Source organism: Dendrobates tinctorius, unplaced genomic scaffold (assembly GCF_039654945.1).
Source record: "Dendrobates tinctorius isolate UK_male_01 unplaced genomic scaffold, ASM3965494v1 ptg000024l, whole genome shotgun sequence".
Classification (NCBI taxonomy): Eukaryota; Metazoa; Chordata; class Amphibia; order Anura; family Dendrobatidae; genus Dendrobates; species Dendrobates tinctorius.
In genome coordinates, this window is record NW_027361692.1 from 15,119,092 (window position 1) to 15,135,739 (window position 16,648).

The 16,648-nt window shown below is 43.8% G+C and overlaps 1 protein-coding gene across 1 annotated transcript in view; it reads right to left on the reverse strand.

Moving 5' to 3' along the window:
* Positions 1 to 16,648, reverse strand: part of COL19A1 (collagen type XIX alpha 1 chain) — a 1,445,738-nt gene that overhangs the window by 224,192 nt on the left and 1,204,898 nt on the right. The window contains exons 37-38 of the mRNA XM_073569423.1: positions 11,544 to 11,597; positions 10,426 to 10,470 (exon numbers count right to left, since the gene is read on the reverse strand). Coding sequence (XP_073425524.1) covers positions 10,426 to 10,470; positions 11,544 to 11,597 — 99 coding nt within the window. The remainder of the gene's footprint in view (positions 1 to 10,425; positions 10,471 to 11,543; positions 11,598 to 16,648) is intronic.

Below are 16,648 nucleotides of genomic sequence, written 5' to 3' on the forward strand. Positions count from 1 at the left end.
TGTGGCGTCACAGGGGGTATAAAAGGCTGTGAACGCCGACTGCCATCTTACTTCTGCGGATCTTACAATAGGGAGAGGTGCTGCTGCTGATTCTGAACAGGGAGAGCGTTAGGCAGGGAAGAAGAAAAAAAAAACTGCTTCTGCTGATAGCGCTTTTCACTTTACAATTAGTGTGCAGTGACAGGGCAGGATTTTTGTTGTGTGCAGCAGCGCTTGTGGTGATTAGGCTGCCTTTTAAGGCTACCTGCTAGCTGCATTGCTGTGTGCACACTGCTGTTAAAACTGCTTTTTTCAAAGCACTCCAAATTTTATTATTTTGTATTTTGTATTTTGTCCTGATGATTTACTGAGCGTTCATTTTTTCACACATTGTCTAGCAGTGTACGCTCCTCACACACTACCGTGTATTCCAGCTGGTATCACAGACAAATAGAAGCTATCTGGGTGTGACTATGGAAGAAAAAGCTGAGGAGTTTGTAAATTTTTCCAGACCTACACCTTAGAGTCGTGTCCGTTTTTCAAACAGTTTCGAGTATCTGCTGTTTGATCACAGTCAAAACTAGAAAGTGACAGCTTGTGTCAGTCCATATACAAATACATGGAGCTTGACAATTTTACATACACACACCGTACAGCGGTGTACGCTCCTCACACACTACCATGTACCGCCTTCTAGCACGGACAAATTTGAAGCTACCTGTGTGTGACTGTGGAAAAAAAAACGAGGAGTTTGTCCGTTTTTCCAGACCTACACCTTAGAGTCGTGTCCGTTTTTCAAACAGTTTCGTATATCTGCTGTTTGATTACAGTCAAAACTAGACAGAGACAGCGTGTGTCAGTCCGTATAAAAATACACGGAGCTTGACAATTTTACATACACACACCGTACAGCGGTGTACGCTCCTCATACACTACCGTGTACCGCCTTCTAGCACGGACAAATAGAAGCTACCTGTGTGTGACTCTGGAAAAAAAAAAGAGGAGTTTGTCCGTTTTTCCACACCTACATCTTAGAGTCGTGTCCGTTTTTCAAACAGTTTCGTATATCTGCTGTTTGATTACAGTCAAAACTAGACAGAGACAGCGTGTGTCAGTCCGTATACAAATACACGGAGCTTGACAATTTTACATACACACCGTACAGCGGTGTACACTCCTCACACACTACCATGTACCGCCTTCAAGCACAGACAAATAGTAGCAACTTTGTGACTCTGGAAAAAAAAACGAGGAGTTTGTCCGTTTTTCCAGACCTACGCCTTAGAGTCGTGTCCATTTTTCAAACAGATTCGTATATCTGCTGTTTGATTACAGTCAAAACTAGACAGAGACAGCGTGTGTCAGTCCGTATACAAATACACAGAGCTTGACAATTTTACATACACACACCGTACAGCGGTGTACGCTCCTCACACACTACCGTGTACCGCCTTCTAGCATGGACAAATAGAAGCTACCTGTGTGTGACTCTGGAAAAAAAAACGAGGAGTTTTTCCGCTTTTCCAGACCTACACCTTAGAGTCGTGTCCATTTTTCAAACAGTTCCGAATATCTGCTTGTTGGATTACGGTCCAATACATACTGTGAGAGCGTCTGTGACTAACATATTATATACGTTGATTTAATTTGTTTAATACACCTTACACAGCTGGATGCTCCTCATACAGTACCATCTCTCTGCTGGTATTTTTGGTACATTTTCCCAAACATGAGGAAGTATGGTGAAAGAGTCCGCGGACGTGGGCAGGGGGGCGCAGCTGGTACTGATGGTGGTGGTGCATCGGCTGGTTCTGGCAAAAGCACAATAGCAGCTAAGGCAGGAGGTGTTGAGCCTGCGTCATCCTTTGGGCCAAGAAGGCCTGTAAGGTTGCCTTTTCTTGGAGTTGGAAAACAACTTCTAAAGCCGGAGCATCAGGAACAGGTTTTGGCGTACATTGCCGAAACAGCCACCAGCTCTTGCCTCCTCTTCTGAACTGTCGAAAACTGCAAGCACGGAGTCATCAGAGCAGGGTTCTGGTCATAAAAAACCCCTTTCCTTGTGTCCTTCACCCCCACCAAAAGTTAAGGATGCGGCAGCCCACACTTCAGATTACTCTATGGAGCTCTTTTCACATACCATGCCTGGGATATCCAGTCAAATCCTGAATTCCCCAGTCCAAGATGAATCTTACATGGAGTGCACTGATGCACAGCCACCGCTAGATGATTGACCCAGAGCACTACATTGCCCTCGCAGTCTATTGAGCCAGAATCTGACCCTGATGAAACCCAGGTGCCCCTTCCCCTTCTCATACCATACCACCTTACTCGGTGACACAGAGGAAGGTAAAGAGGAAGGTGCAGATGACTTTGAAGAGGAGGTGATGGATGACCCAGTTCTGGACCCGGATTGGCATCCATTGGGGGAGGAGGATAAGGAGAAGGATCCGCAGCAGGCATTGACATCGCAGCAGCGGTTATATAGCAGGCCCGCAGCTGTCCTAAAACGTGGAACAAAAACTAAAAGAGTTGCAGGACAGCTTAGCCAGACGGTCAACTTAGCACCGCATGCAAGGCCAGAAAATGTTTGCCATAGTAGGAAAAGTGCAGTGTGGCACTTCTTTGTCCAAAATCCTACTGGTGAAGCAAAGGTTACCTGTAAGAAGTGCAAAAGGACCTTTAGCCGAGGTAAACAACTCAGAAATTTGAATACCAGTTGCATACTTCCCCCATATGCACCTCTCCAGTCCAGCTCACCCTACCAGACACTCTGAGTAGGACAAGAAAGTTGCTCATCCTCTCAACCGCGTACACTGTGTTTGAACGCCTACATTGCCAAACTAATCTCATTAGAGATGATGCCCTACCATTTGGTTGAATGCAAGCTTTCCGCGACCTCATGGCCTACGCTGTCCCACACTATGACCTACCGAGTCGGCACTTCTTTTCTCGAAAAGCCATCCCTGCCCTCCACCGGCATGTGAAAGACCGCATTGTCCATGCACTAAAACAGTCAGTGAGTGGAAAGGTGCACCTCACAATGGATGCATGGACCAGTAGGCATGGCCAGGGTCATTACGTGTCCATCACTGCGCACTGGGTTAATGTGGTGGATGCAGGCTCTACTGGGGACAGCGGCGGTGGAACAGTGCTGCCTAGCCCACGGCATAGGAAACAGTTGGCTGTAGGCTTTCCCTCCTCCTCCTCCTCGTCTATCAGCGAAAGCTCGTCCACAGAGCGCAGTCGCATGAGCACTACATCTGCAGCTAGCAGTGTTGCACACGAGGTGTCCCACTATCGAACAGCTAGTGGTAAGCGTCAGCAGGCTGTGTTAAAGATGATGTCTTTGGGTGACAACAGACACACTGCGGAGGTACTGGCCGACTACTTGCAGTGACAAACAGAGTCATGGCTAGGCAATCTACATCTTGAGGCAGGCAAGGTAGTCAGTGATAACGGCCGTAAGTTTGTGGCAGCCATAGCCCATGCAAAACTCACACACATACCTTGCCTGGCTCACACTTTGAACCTGGTGGTGCAGTGCTTCCTTAATAATTATCCGGAGTTAACATCCCTGCTCCATAAGGTGCGAAGACTGTGCTCGCACATCCTTCGCTCAGCTGTACACTCCAGTCATATGCAGAAGCTGCATCGATTGCTCCACCTCCCCAAGCACCGCCTAATCATAGACGTTGCAACAAGGTGGAACTCCACCCTGCACATGGTTGAGAGGCTGTGTGAACAGAGGCAGGCTGTAATGCATTTGTGTGAGGATACATGGGCAGGCAGTTTGAGGGCAGACATGGAATTGTTAGGTGTGCAGTGGTCAAAGCTGAAAGACCTCTGTAAAGTCCTTCAGTGTTTTGAGGAATGCACACGGATGGTAAGTGCAGACAATGCCATCAGAAGCATGAGCATCCCACTTATGCATCTGCTCATGCAAAGTTTGATGCACATTAACGATCAGGCGTCTGCAGCGGAGGAGGAGGAAGAGGGAAGCCTTGCTGACAGTCAGCCATTGTCTGGTCAGGGAACTGTCCTGGACGAGGTGGAGGAAGAAGAGGAAGAGGAGGAGGATGAGGGGGATGATTATTTTGGGCAGGAGGATGTTTCTCAGGGGGCAAGAGAAAATGTTGGCATTCGAAGGTCAGGGACAGTGTTTGTGCGTGACTGTAGGGATGTGGATTTGCCAGAAACTGCTCCTCCACCCACCATGGGCAGTGCATCATTGACACCTGGAACATTGGCCCACATGTGCGATTATGCCTTGCGGATCCTAAAAAGGGACCCCCGCATTGCCAAAATGATGAGGGATGATGACTACTGGATGGCCAGCATCCTCGATCCACGCTACAAAGGCAAATTACACAACATCATGCCACAGGAGAACCTAGAGATAATATTAGCAAACAAACAAGCAACTCTGGTAAACCGTTTGTTTGAGGCTTTCCCAGCACACAGCAGCGGTGCTGGTTCTCCCACGAGCCGTAGTGGGCACATGGGAAGAGGTGTTTGTGGTGCACACAGCAGAAGTGGCGTTGGAGACAGGGGTTTAATGACCACGCTGTGGAATGATTTCTCAAGTACCCCTCACACGACTGTTAATACAGCATTGATTAAAAGTGACAGGAGGCAGCAGTTGTCAACTATGGTTACAAACTACTTTTCCTCACATATCGATGTTCTCCCTCACAGGTCATTCCCCTTTGACTATTGGGCCTCTAAACTGGACGCCTGGCCTGAATTGGCACAATATGCCTTACAGGAGCTAGCTTGCCCTGCTGCTAGTGTGTTATCTGAAAGAGTCTTCAGTGCTGCTGGATGAATCCTGACAGAAAAAAGCACCCATCTGTCGACCCAAAATGTTGATGATCTAACTTTCATTAAAATGAACCATGCATGGGTTTCAAAGGATTTTGTCCCACCTTCCCCTGATGACACATAGGTTACCAGAAAAGTGCCTCGGTTTTTTCCTCCTCTTCCTTGGACTTGCCCAATTACGCCCTTTGCAGCAGCTGAATGTCCAGCCAACACATCAACATATGCCAATTTTTAAACCTCCATAACTGGTCTGCCCACCCCTCCCCCAACCGCTGGGGTCAAGACCTGGCGCACCCGGGCAAGTGCCATTGCTCTAAACAGATGGATGGGCCCACTGATGGCCGACGGCAATGGCACAGGGCCCCTCATAGTACAATACAGTGTCTCAGAAGGTGGGAGGGCCCACTCGCCGTCAAACACACCAGCGTTCTATGAGGGGCCCTGTGCCAGTACCATCGACCACGATTATGCCCTCCCTGCTTGGTCATGGCCACAGCACTTGAAAGTTGCAATACTTACCTCTCCCTGCTCCACCACTGTGTAGTCTGGGCAGTTAAATCCTTCACAGGGATGGCCACTAGAAATTTGGTGTATTGATCAATGATGGTTAAGATGTAGCTATGGCCTGTCCTGCTGGCCTCTACCTTCAGATGATCAATGGCTACCATTTGAAATGGACATAAACTTACAAGCGGATGCAGTGGTGCTTTATGATCACCTTTCACAGTTGTGATAGTCACAGACGTGTGACATTCCTGCCAGCATTTTTCAATGTCTCCTCTCATGCCAATCCAATAGAATCGCCTATGGCCTGTGGCTTCTGTCTTTTGCACTCCAAAATGACCAGACACATCGTGATAGGCAGTGAGGACCATGGGTACATCTCTCCCTGTGATCACAATTTGATGGAGACGAGTAACGGTGATGTGATCCATGCTACTGCGATAAAGCAATCCTTTCTTCACAAAGAACCTTTTTCGCTTTCTCCACAGACACAGTAATTGAGGGTTTGCATCGCCTCTGCAACATATACCGGGAGGTTTTCCCGCGATGAGTAATTCCAAAATTTCTGCTAACACTCGACTTTGCATCTATACTTGTATCCATGTAGTTTCCAGTTGCGGAGATTCTTGACTGGCTTACTGAGATTGAAATATATACGAACATTTAAAAGTACCACAACACTGTATACTCATGTACGCTATGAATACCTTTTTCTACTTTTTTAATTCTGGTGTATACATAGTGAGCCTGTGAGTGTCTGTGTCTGACTCCGGAAGTATAGACGGAAATTTAACCCTAGACTGGACACACCTGGTATGTGCTGATACAGTACCTTGTTTCAAAAATTTGTGTTAAGGCATCATCTGTAGGATAACCAACTGTGGGGGGGAACCTCTTCTTGCCGCAGACAAACACAACACTGAGACAGAGTTTGTATTGAACAGGTCAGTTTTTAGTGCCCATCCTTCTGTCGACAATAGCAATTCACCACAGCCATTCCACATTTCTCTGTACACAGGCCCCGATACCTTCACTTCCTTAGTAACTATAATGGTGGTGTCCTCTGTGGCTCTTCCACTGTGGCTGGCCTAGGCCTAACCACCACAGCGCTGCACCAGTCTGAGCACACCGTCCATATGATAGCCCCAGGCCGTCTGCGCCTGCGGCTACCGTCCTCTGGCCCACCCCCCCATGACCGCCTCAACTGTCAGTCCTCTCTGGAGCCTTTTCACTGTCTCTATTTCCTCAGCAGAACTTCCTCTTTACTGTGCTTCCTTCGCTGACTGACTCTTCCAGAATCTTTCCTCAGCCTTTTATACTTCCAGTTCTGGTAACTCCGCCCACCATCACCTAACAGTTTCTCTGACCAACGGCAGTTATTCAGTCCCACTCCTACACTCTCCACTGCCCTCCAATGGGCAAGCTAAAACACTGCACCCTTTCTCTTTATCTCAGTGGTTTCACACCTACACTGCGCTACACCTCTGCTTCTCACTACAGGCTGGTTTGCCAGTCAGTCGACCTTCCCTACATCATCCATTGTGGTGTGTGGGTTACGCCTTCTCTATATACAGTGAATCAGAGAAACAAATTTTTACACTATACTCGATACAGCTTGTATCTTGTTATACAGTACCTTTGTTCGACATTTAGCCTTACGGTCCAATCCATACTGTGTAAGCATCTGAGAGTGACTACGGGACTATTTATATGGAGATTTCAATTGTCCCCTAAAAAATATATACTTGCTCTCTTGTTATCCAGGAACTTTTTTACAACATTTTTTATTATGGTCAAAACCAAACTGAGTGAGCGTCTGAGGGTGACTACGGAAATATATACCGATATTTTCAATTTGGCCAACACTGTATACAACAGAACGCTTCTGATACAGTAACCTTTTTAGCTGTTTAGATTCTGGTGTAATCCATAATGAGCCTGTAAACGTCTGTCAGTTACTCCGGCAATATGTTTGGAACTTTAAGATTACCCCAACACTGTATACAGCTGTACGCTTGTGTTACATAACCCATTTACAGCTTTTCATATTCTTGTGTAATCCATACTGGGCCTGAGAGCGTTTGTGTCTGCCTCCTGAAATGTATACGGAGAATCAGAATGTTTACACTATACTATATATAGCTTTTATCTGGTGATACTGTACCCTTTTTCAACTTGTTATTTTATTGGGTAATCCATACTGAGCCTGTGAGCATCTGTGTATGCCTCATGAAATATATACAGAGATTTACTGTTATCCATAGACTGTATAGAGCTGTGCGCTTCTGATACAGTACCATATATCTACTGGTATTTTGGGTCCATTTTCAAAAACATGAGGAAGTATGGTGGAAGAGGATGCGGATGTGGGCATGGAGGGCCACCTGGTACTGATGGTGGTGGTGGTGCATCTGCTGGTAGTGCCAAAAACACAATAGCAGCTAAGGCAGGAGGTGTTGAGCCTGCGTCATGGTGTAGCTCTGGAAGGCCTTTAAGGCTCCCTTTTCTGGGAGTAGGTAGACTGCTTTTAAAGCCAGAGTATCAGGAACTGCTTGTGGCTTACATTGCTGAAACAGCCTCCAGCTCTATCGCCTCCTATTCTGAAGTTGTTAAGAAATGCAAGCACTGAGTCGTAACTGCAGGCTTCTGGTCAGGAGCAACCCCTTTCCTTGTGTCCTTCACCCACACCAAAAGTGAAGGATGTCGAAGCACACACCTCAGATTACTCCATGGAGCTCTTTTCACATACCATGCCTGGGTTAATTAAAAATAGGGCCCATCGTGTACTGGAGCAATGTAAATGGGGCAGATCACACACTGGAGCAGCATCTAAGGGGCACATTATACACTGGAGCATAACAAATGTGGCCCATTATATATGGAGCATTATTAGAGCCCATCATACACTGGAGCATCATCCATGAGGCCCATCATGTACTGGAGCAATGTAAATTGGGGAAGATCAAACACTGGAGCAGCATCTAAGGGGCCCATTATACACTGGAGCATTACAAATGGGGCCCATTATATATGGAGTATTATTAGGGCCCATGATACACTGGAGCATCATCCATGAGGCCCATCATGTACTGGAGCAATGTAAATAGGGCAGATCAGACACTGGAGCAGCATCTAAGGGGCACATTATACACTGGAGCATTACAAATGGGGCCCATTATATATGGAGCATTATTGGAGCCCATCAGACACTGGAGCATCATCCATGAATCCATGAGGCCCATCATGTACTGGAGCAATGTAAATGGGGCAGATCAGACACTGGAGCTGCATCTAAGGGGCACATTATACACTGGAGCATTACAAATGGGGCCCATTATATATGGAGCATTATGTGGAGCTCATCAGATACTGTATGGAACATTATATGTGACTAATTATTTGGTATGGAGAAATATATGGGGCTCATTATTCTGTATGGCGCACAATGCTGTGGCCATAACACTGTATGGAGTAATATACTGTCCTGTTTTTGAGCTATTGTACAAATTAAAATAGATCAGTCATGTCATGTAAGCAGTGAAGTATGTGTCATTGTACTATACCTATATTTCTGTGGCGTATCGGAGCATCATGAGTTGTGGTATGTGTTAAAGGGGCGCACTGTCACTATTTGGCCCAGGGCACACGGAAACCTGGAGCCAGCCCAACCCCCCCACAACCTTAGCCAAATAACCCCAAGTTTTCAATACGTAACTATTATTAGGAAGTAAATTAAGGTTGACAAGCTTCAGTTATAAGAATTTATGTTTTTGGCATTGAAATGGGCACTGTTGGTGTGTTTACTGTCCTCCACTCCCTGCCGACTTTGCTTCCCCATTGACTTGCATTGGGTTTCGTGTTTCAGTCAGCCTCTGACTTTTCCCTGTAGTCGGCCAATTTCGTTCGACCCGACTTTTGCGAAAGTCGGGTTTCATGAAACCCGACTCAACCCGAAAAAAGGCAAAGTCGCTCATCTCTAGTCATAAGGAAACCTGCAACTTCTTGAGGAGACCTCATGGAATACAGATTTTTACTGCTTATATTGACTTTTATAATAGTTGAACAAATCCATAAGCACAGTGGTGTCTGGAGACTGATAACACTTCAATTTTCAGATTGAATAGAAGCATGTAATTTGGAGTGCATTCGGATACAGTGATGTCCCACTGCAAATATGAGATAATAAACAGATTTTCTGTGTAATATAGACTATGATGTCACAAAGTAAGTAACTATAGTGAAGTAACAGCACAGGAATACTAGTCATAGTGATGTTATGGTACATGAATTACAATCATTGAAGTCTTAAAGGGTAACAATGTGGCAAGGCTAATTAAAAGGTCAATACTGACTTTTTGGATTGCTACCTCCTATATGTGGCACTAAAGTTTAAGTTTTCTTCCTTTCATTATTATTTTATTTTCATATTTGAAGTCTTAAGAAAACTTTCCACTCATTTAACATGATTTGATGCTGAGTTTGCTTGGAGAACCGTACTACATCAACATCCTCACAGCGCACATTATTACATTAAGGCAGGAAATTAATTTTTTTCTTTACTATTTTAAAAGGAATCTGTCACTATATTTGAGTAATTTAACCTATTAATATGGGCATACAGGTTATAGTCAGCTGAAAAAGTGATCCCTGTATGCCTCATGGATGATGCCTGTTGTGTAAAAATCATCTTTTATCGTTTAATGTAAATGAGTTCTTCTAGGCCTGGAAGATAACGCTGCCTCCTCACTTCATTATCCTATCATTCTCCTCCCTTATCGTCACTGTGTCCCTGTGATGTCAGGTGCATGGCCAGAAATCCTGTGACTACGCATTCTGACTGCCCTTGCTCCTCTTCACTGCTCCACCCTTCTAAGGGGATTGACATTACTTTTGTTCTGCACATGCTCCCGAGAGTCACTGTAACTTCTTTTCCCAGCGTCCTCCAGCGAACAGAAAAAGTGCAGATGACATGCTTACTATGCAGGGAGGGAGGAAGGAAGTTGGGAAGTCTATAACCTGTATGCCCATATTAATAGGTCAGATCGATCAAATGTGATGACAGATTCCATTTAAGTAGCTGAATTATCGCAGGTATATATTTTTATAATGTAAAGTACTTACAGGTGGTCCAGGGGGTCCTGGTCTGCCTTGAGGACCTTCGCTACCCTGTAAGAAAGGAGAGAACATTTAGAAGCTTAAAAGATGATGATTTCTAGTACCTGGCAGTGACAGCAACAAATTAAACTAAGCTGTGCTGGTGTTCAACCTTTGGAGTTAATAACAGATGATCCCGGGGGTGCTGGGTGTTAATCTAAAACAGGTTGCCAGTCACAAGGATAGATTGTAAATATTTTAAGCAATATACATAAACCACAATATCTTTAATTATGTCATAGAAATACCCTGTGACAAAGGTAGTTTAGCGGGTAAACTGAGAAGACATAATTTTGCTTATTCCAGGTCTACAAATCATGAGTAGCAGTAATGTAATGGACAGCTATTATTACAGTACTAATATTTTAAATGAATACTAGAATTCAGCATAATAAAAGCATTTAGTTTAAAAAATAAATAAAAGTAAACTAAACAATAGAAAAAAAAAAGAAATAAAACCCACACACCTCTCTGATCCCAACTATGCCAACATAAATTAAAAGACTCATAATCAAAGCCCCCCATTAACATTAGACTAATACTGAACATTGGCCGAACCCATGGATTTCCTCGGATTCAACTACAAATCCTTTTGTTCTCAGGGACATAAGCCGCTGGCACAAATGTCTGGCAGCGGCTCTCTCATTGTCAGTGCTCCTGTGTACGGAAGAGTCTGGTGAGACAACTACTGGCCGAACGATCGGTTGAACCATTATTCGTTGGACAGTCTTCTAGAATGTATGAGGTCATTAGAAAGCGGCATTCTAAAAGATAAACTTTTGCCCAGAAAGAGTTAAATTATTGTTTATGAAGAAATATTGTTGCTTTTTTTGTTTATTAATAGCTTCTCTTTCTGGAGCTTAAACAGAAAAGAACGAAACACAACATGGTTAAATACGATGTGCAAATATAAACAGATAAAGTTACGTAAACAATTAACTAAAATTAATGATGTAAACAAGTTATGCTAATTGAAGTTATTATTACTACTGTTTTCTGATTGCTGTTTCTTCAATATAACTTCTGTTTACTTCCGTAATACATTTTGCATTTTTTAAAATTAAGACTTGACTTCAGATCTGTACCTTTTCTCCTTTGACCCCCGGAGGTCCTGAATGTCCAGTTCGCCCAAAATGCCCCTGTGAAAAGTAAAAATGTTTAAATTGTAAACAACAATAAAAAGCTTACAGCAACACATTTGCTTTGAAAACTTGTACTTTCGAGGTCGCCCTAACCCAATTAAGTCTCCCAAGAAGCATCTTCTCTTCTTTGACTGATAAAACAGCTGCATCCTACTGATAAGCAAACAAACCGAGAGGATACAATGATTCTAGTGGTTGCTTTTTCACCTTGGCAGATCAAATGTAAAGACCCTACCTGGTGTGTGTTGATACAGTGACACATTCATTTTGCTGCTTCATTTGAAATCTGCATATCATTATCAAATTATTTTGAATAAATATCTGTGCAGAATTTTGTGCATGCAGAGCAGATAGAAAGTGTGAATCATAGCATATAATATGGAAAATAAATCATATCCTGGAGTACATAGTGACAGAAAGCTTAAGGGTAACAGTCAGCACTGTGAACTTTGAAGAATTCAACCAAATGTCAATGCTAAAAACTTTTAATTAAATTAATTTGCAAAGCGATCTCGTTAGTTGTGTTTGAATAAAATATTTTTAAAAATAAAAAACTAATGAGTTTTAGATAGATCATGAATGCAATATTCATACTACAATCATAAAGAGACCTTCCAACCCACAATACAAAATTCATAACAAATGCATTATGTATGGTTAAAAAGGCTGGTGCCCTCTTAAATCTATTTGGGCACTTTCTCTGCTTTTCCGTCCACTCTTCGTTTCTGTAAGGCCAGGTTCAGATAGCGTTAATGCAGTCCGTTCAACGCATAGCATTGACGGACTGCATTAACGCTACTGTCATATTCTGATCGCGTTTACGCTGCAAACCGCGTCCGAGGGTTCATCACAGAATGACGGCACATTGCTAACGCATGCCGCATGCACATAAAAAGCTGGCTTGCACCACATGCCCATACTGGGAAGCGCCTGTCTTCATCCTGTTCATTTAGACACTGTTCAGGTTTTAAATACATTAGATAGGGACTGCTTCAATAGGGTTACCTTGACGCGGTGAGGCAGCTTGGTATACATTTTTTTGCAAAAAAAGTATCGACTAAATACCCTGTATTTGTTATCATCTTTTTTATCAGCACTTGCTGACTACTGTTATATGCTTTACTGCAGGATATTTCTGCACAATTGTTATTCTGTGCTCTCTGTTTGTGTTTGAGTCAGTGGGTGGTATGAACAGTGTCCTACTGACTTGTTCATATGTGTGGCATGTCACATGTGTTTTTAATCCAGTTTTTTCCGTGCCTATGCAGGATTTGAGAGACCCCACCCCTCTCTTGTGTGACATGCACATAAAAAGCTGGCTTGCACCACGTGCCCATACTGGGATGCACCTGTCTTCATCCTGTTCATTTAGACACTGTTCATATGTTCAGGTTTTAAATACATTAGATAGGGACTGCTTCAATAGGGTTACCTTGACGCGGTGAGGCAGCTTGGTATACATTTTTTTGCAAAAAAGTATTGACTAAATACCCTGTATTTGTTATCATCTTTTTTATCAGCACTTGCTGACTACTGTTATATGTTTTACTGCAGGATATTTCTGCACAATTGTTATTCTGTGCTCTCTGTTTGTGTTTGAGTCAGTGGGTGGTATGAACAGTGTCCTACCGACTTGTTCATATGTGTGCATGTCACATGTGTTTTTAATCCAGTTTTTTCCATGCCAATGCATGATTTGAGAGACCCCACCCCTCTCTTGTGTGACATGCACATAAAAAGCTGGCTTGCACCATGTGCCCATACTGGGATGCGCCTGTCTTCATCGTGTTCATTTAGACACTGTTCACATGTTCAGGTTTTAAATACATTAGATAGGGACTGCTTCAATAGGGTTACCTTGACGTGGTGAGGCAGCTTGGTATACATTTTTTTTGCAAAAAAAGTATCGACTAAATACCTTGTATTTGTTGCCATCTTTTTATCAGCACTTGCTGACTACTGTTATATGTGTTGCTGCAGGATATGTCTGCACAATTGTTATTCTGTGCTCTCTGTTTGTGTTTATTGTGCATACAAGTAGGTAGTCTGAGACTGCTCCCCTCCATTTAGAAGCAAGCGGAGAGAGGTGGGCTCAGGTTACTCTATTCACAGTTTGCTTTGGTAGTTTAAAACACTCCCCCTGCTTTCAGATGGATAAACCAAAATCAGGATGTGTCTCACAGGCTAGATTAGCGGTATATGAAAGCTGAGCATGAAATAATGATTATTGGGAATGAGAGGAACCAACCAAGAAAGGTTTAAAAACAGAGTATTAGTTATTTAACTAGGCATAATGCATTTATTGTAAACTGCTGTGTCCCTTTAAGAAAGGAAACACACATTTATATGTTAACTCAAAGGATATTTAATATTTACAGCTAAATTTTGATAAAGAAACAGCAATATTTCTGCCAGTTTTTCCACCTGCTCTCCCCTCTGCGTGTTCTATTTCTATTTTGCAACCTGCAGTCATGGCCAAAGTTTTGAGATTGACTCAAATTTTAGTCTTGGCAAACTTTTCTCCTTCAGCTTTTATACTTGCATTAATTTGCATTAACGCAAGATTTTTATGAAGAGTGAAAATCGGTATGAAAAATGAAAATTTAAAAGATATTCTTTGCCATGACAGTTAACATAACCCAAAAAAATATTCCAGTGGATTTCACCCGGTCACAAAATGACCTGCTTACATCATTTCAATCAGGAGAAAGTGCTATCACAGCCTATATCACTCTGTAATGCAGATTGTATTATAATAGCGGATTAGTTGCTTTAAAATGCAGCTAGTGCTTGAAATCATTGTCTTTTTATGTTAACCAAGGAGACATTCAGTCATTATTGCTTTGCATCAAAATATCTTTACAGACTTTACAAGCAAGGACATTGCTGCTTGTAAGATTGTCCTTAAATTAACCATTTATAAGACCATCAAGAAATTCATTTATTAGTGCTGTGATTAAGGCTTCAGGGTGGCCAAGAAGACCAGGATCATGTCCTAAAGTATATTCAGCTACATGAATTTATTCAACACCAGTGCAGAGCTTGTTCAGAAATGGCAGCAGGCATGTGACAGTGTATGTGCATGTCCAGTGGGGTGAAAACATTTAGAGGTTGGACTAATGTCAAGAACACCATTCAAGAAGCTACTTTTTTTTCTGAGAAATAATCAAAGACAGACAAACTCTATAGGAAGTACAGGGATTGGACTCCAGGGGACTGGGATAAGTTATTTCTCTGATATAGCCCCCTTCAGACTCTTTGGGACATCTGAAAAGAATGGTTGTCTGAAGAAGTAAAGATGAGTGCAACCCCGAGTCCTTTATCATGCCATTAATAAGGCATACTCAGCCCATTAATGTGCAGAGTTGCTATTCATCCAAGTGAGTAGGCTCACATACAATTGTGCTCAGAATACTGCCAGGAATAAAGAATGATATCTAAGCATTTTCCAAGTGGAGCAATTTGGTGATGAAAAATACATTTTCCAGTATGATGGAGCACCACATAACAAGGCTAAGGTGATAACTAAATGTCTGCTTGAGCAAAACATTGACATTTTGGGTCCATGGCCAGGAAAGTCCCCAGACCTCAATCACATCACATGCTGTGGTACCATGGTATACAGCCCAGAGCACCATGGTATACAGCCCAACATGGTTTAATACAGCCCACTATGGTATAATACAGCCCACCATGGTATACTGGCTGTATACCATGCTGGGCTGTATACCATACAATACAATACAGCCCAGCATGGTATATAGCCCCCCCAGAATGGTATAATACAGCCCAGCATGGTCTAATACAGCCCAGCATGGTATATAGCCCCCTCAGAATGGTATAATACAGCCCAGCATGGTATATAGCCCCCCAGAATGGTATAATACAGCCCAGCATGGTATAATACAGCACAGTATGGTATATAGCCTCCCAGACTGGAATAATACAGCCCAGTATGGTATAATACAGCCCAGCATGGTATATAGCCCCCCAGAATGGTATAATACAGCCCAGCATGGTATAATACAGCCCAGCATGGTACATAGCCCCCCCAGCATGGTATAATACAGCCCAGCATGGTATAATGGAGCCCAGTGTGGAATATAGCCCCCCAGAATGGTATAATACAGCCCAGCATGGTGTAATACAGCCCAGCATGGTATATAGCCCCCCAGAATGGTATAATACAGCCCAGCATGGTTTAATACAGCCCAGCATGGTATATAGCCCCCCCAGAATGGTGTAATACAGGCCAGCTGGGTATATAGCCCCCCAGAATGGTATAATACGGCCCAGCATGGTATATAGCCCCCCAGCATGATATGATACAGCCCAGCATGGTATATATCCCCCCAGAATGGTGTAATACAGCCAGCATGGTATATAGCCCCCCAGCATGGTATGATACAGCCCAGCATGGTATATAGCCCCTCCACAATATTGGTGTAATACAGCCAAACATGGTATAATACGGCCCAGCATGGTATATAGCCACCCCAGAATGGTGTAATACAGCCCAGCATGGTATGATACAGCCGAGCATGCTATATAGTCCCCCCAGAGTGGCCCCACAGTCCAGTACTCACCCTGATTTAAAAAAAAAAACACTCCTCACCTTCTACTCGTGCCCGCGTTGCTGGCTGCTCCTGTCTCCTCCTGCTCTGTCTGGCACACAGTGAGAGCGCGATGATGTCATCGCGCCCCCCACTGTGTCAGAGGCAGAATGAGGAATGATAGGAGAGGGAGCGTCAGCTGACGCTCTCTCCTCCATCACTGCCTCCTTCAGTGCGGCGGGAGTCGGCGCAGGGGGCAGGCGGGCCCCCCTGCCTCAAAGGGGCCCCATAGCGGCTGTGTTATGTGCTGCTGGCTGGGGACCCCTGGAAGAGCGGGGGCCCTAGGCAGCTGCCTGGTCTGCCTGCCCATAACGCCGGTCCTGACCCTAAGAATTGTGGTGCATGGAGACTAGATGCTTTAATTTCTCTTATACACTGTAGACACAGACAGAAATGGATTACAACAAATTTTTTTCAGTTCCACAAAGACAAATG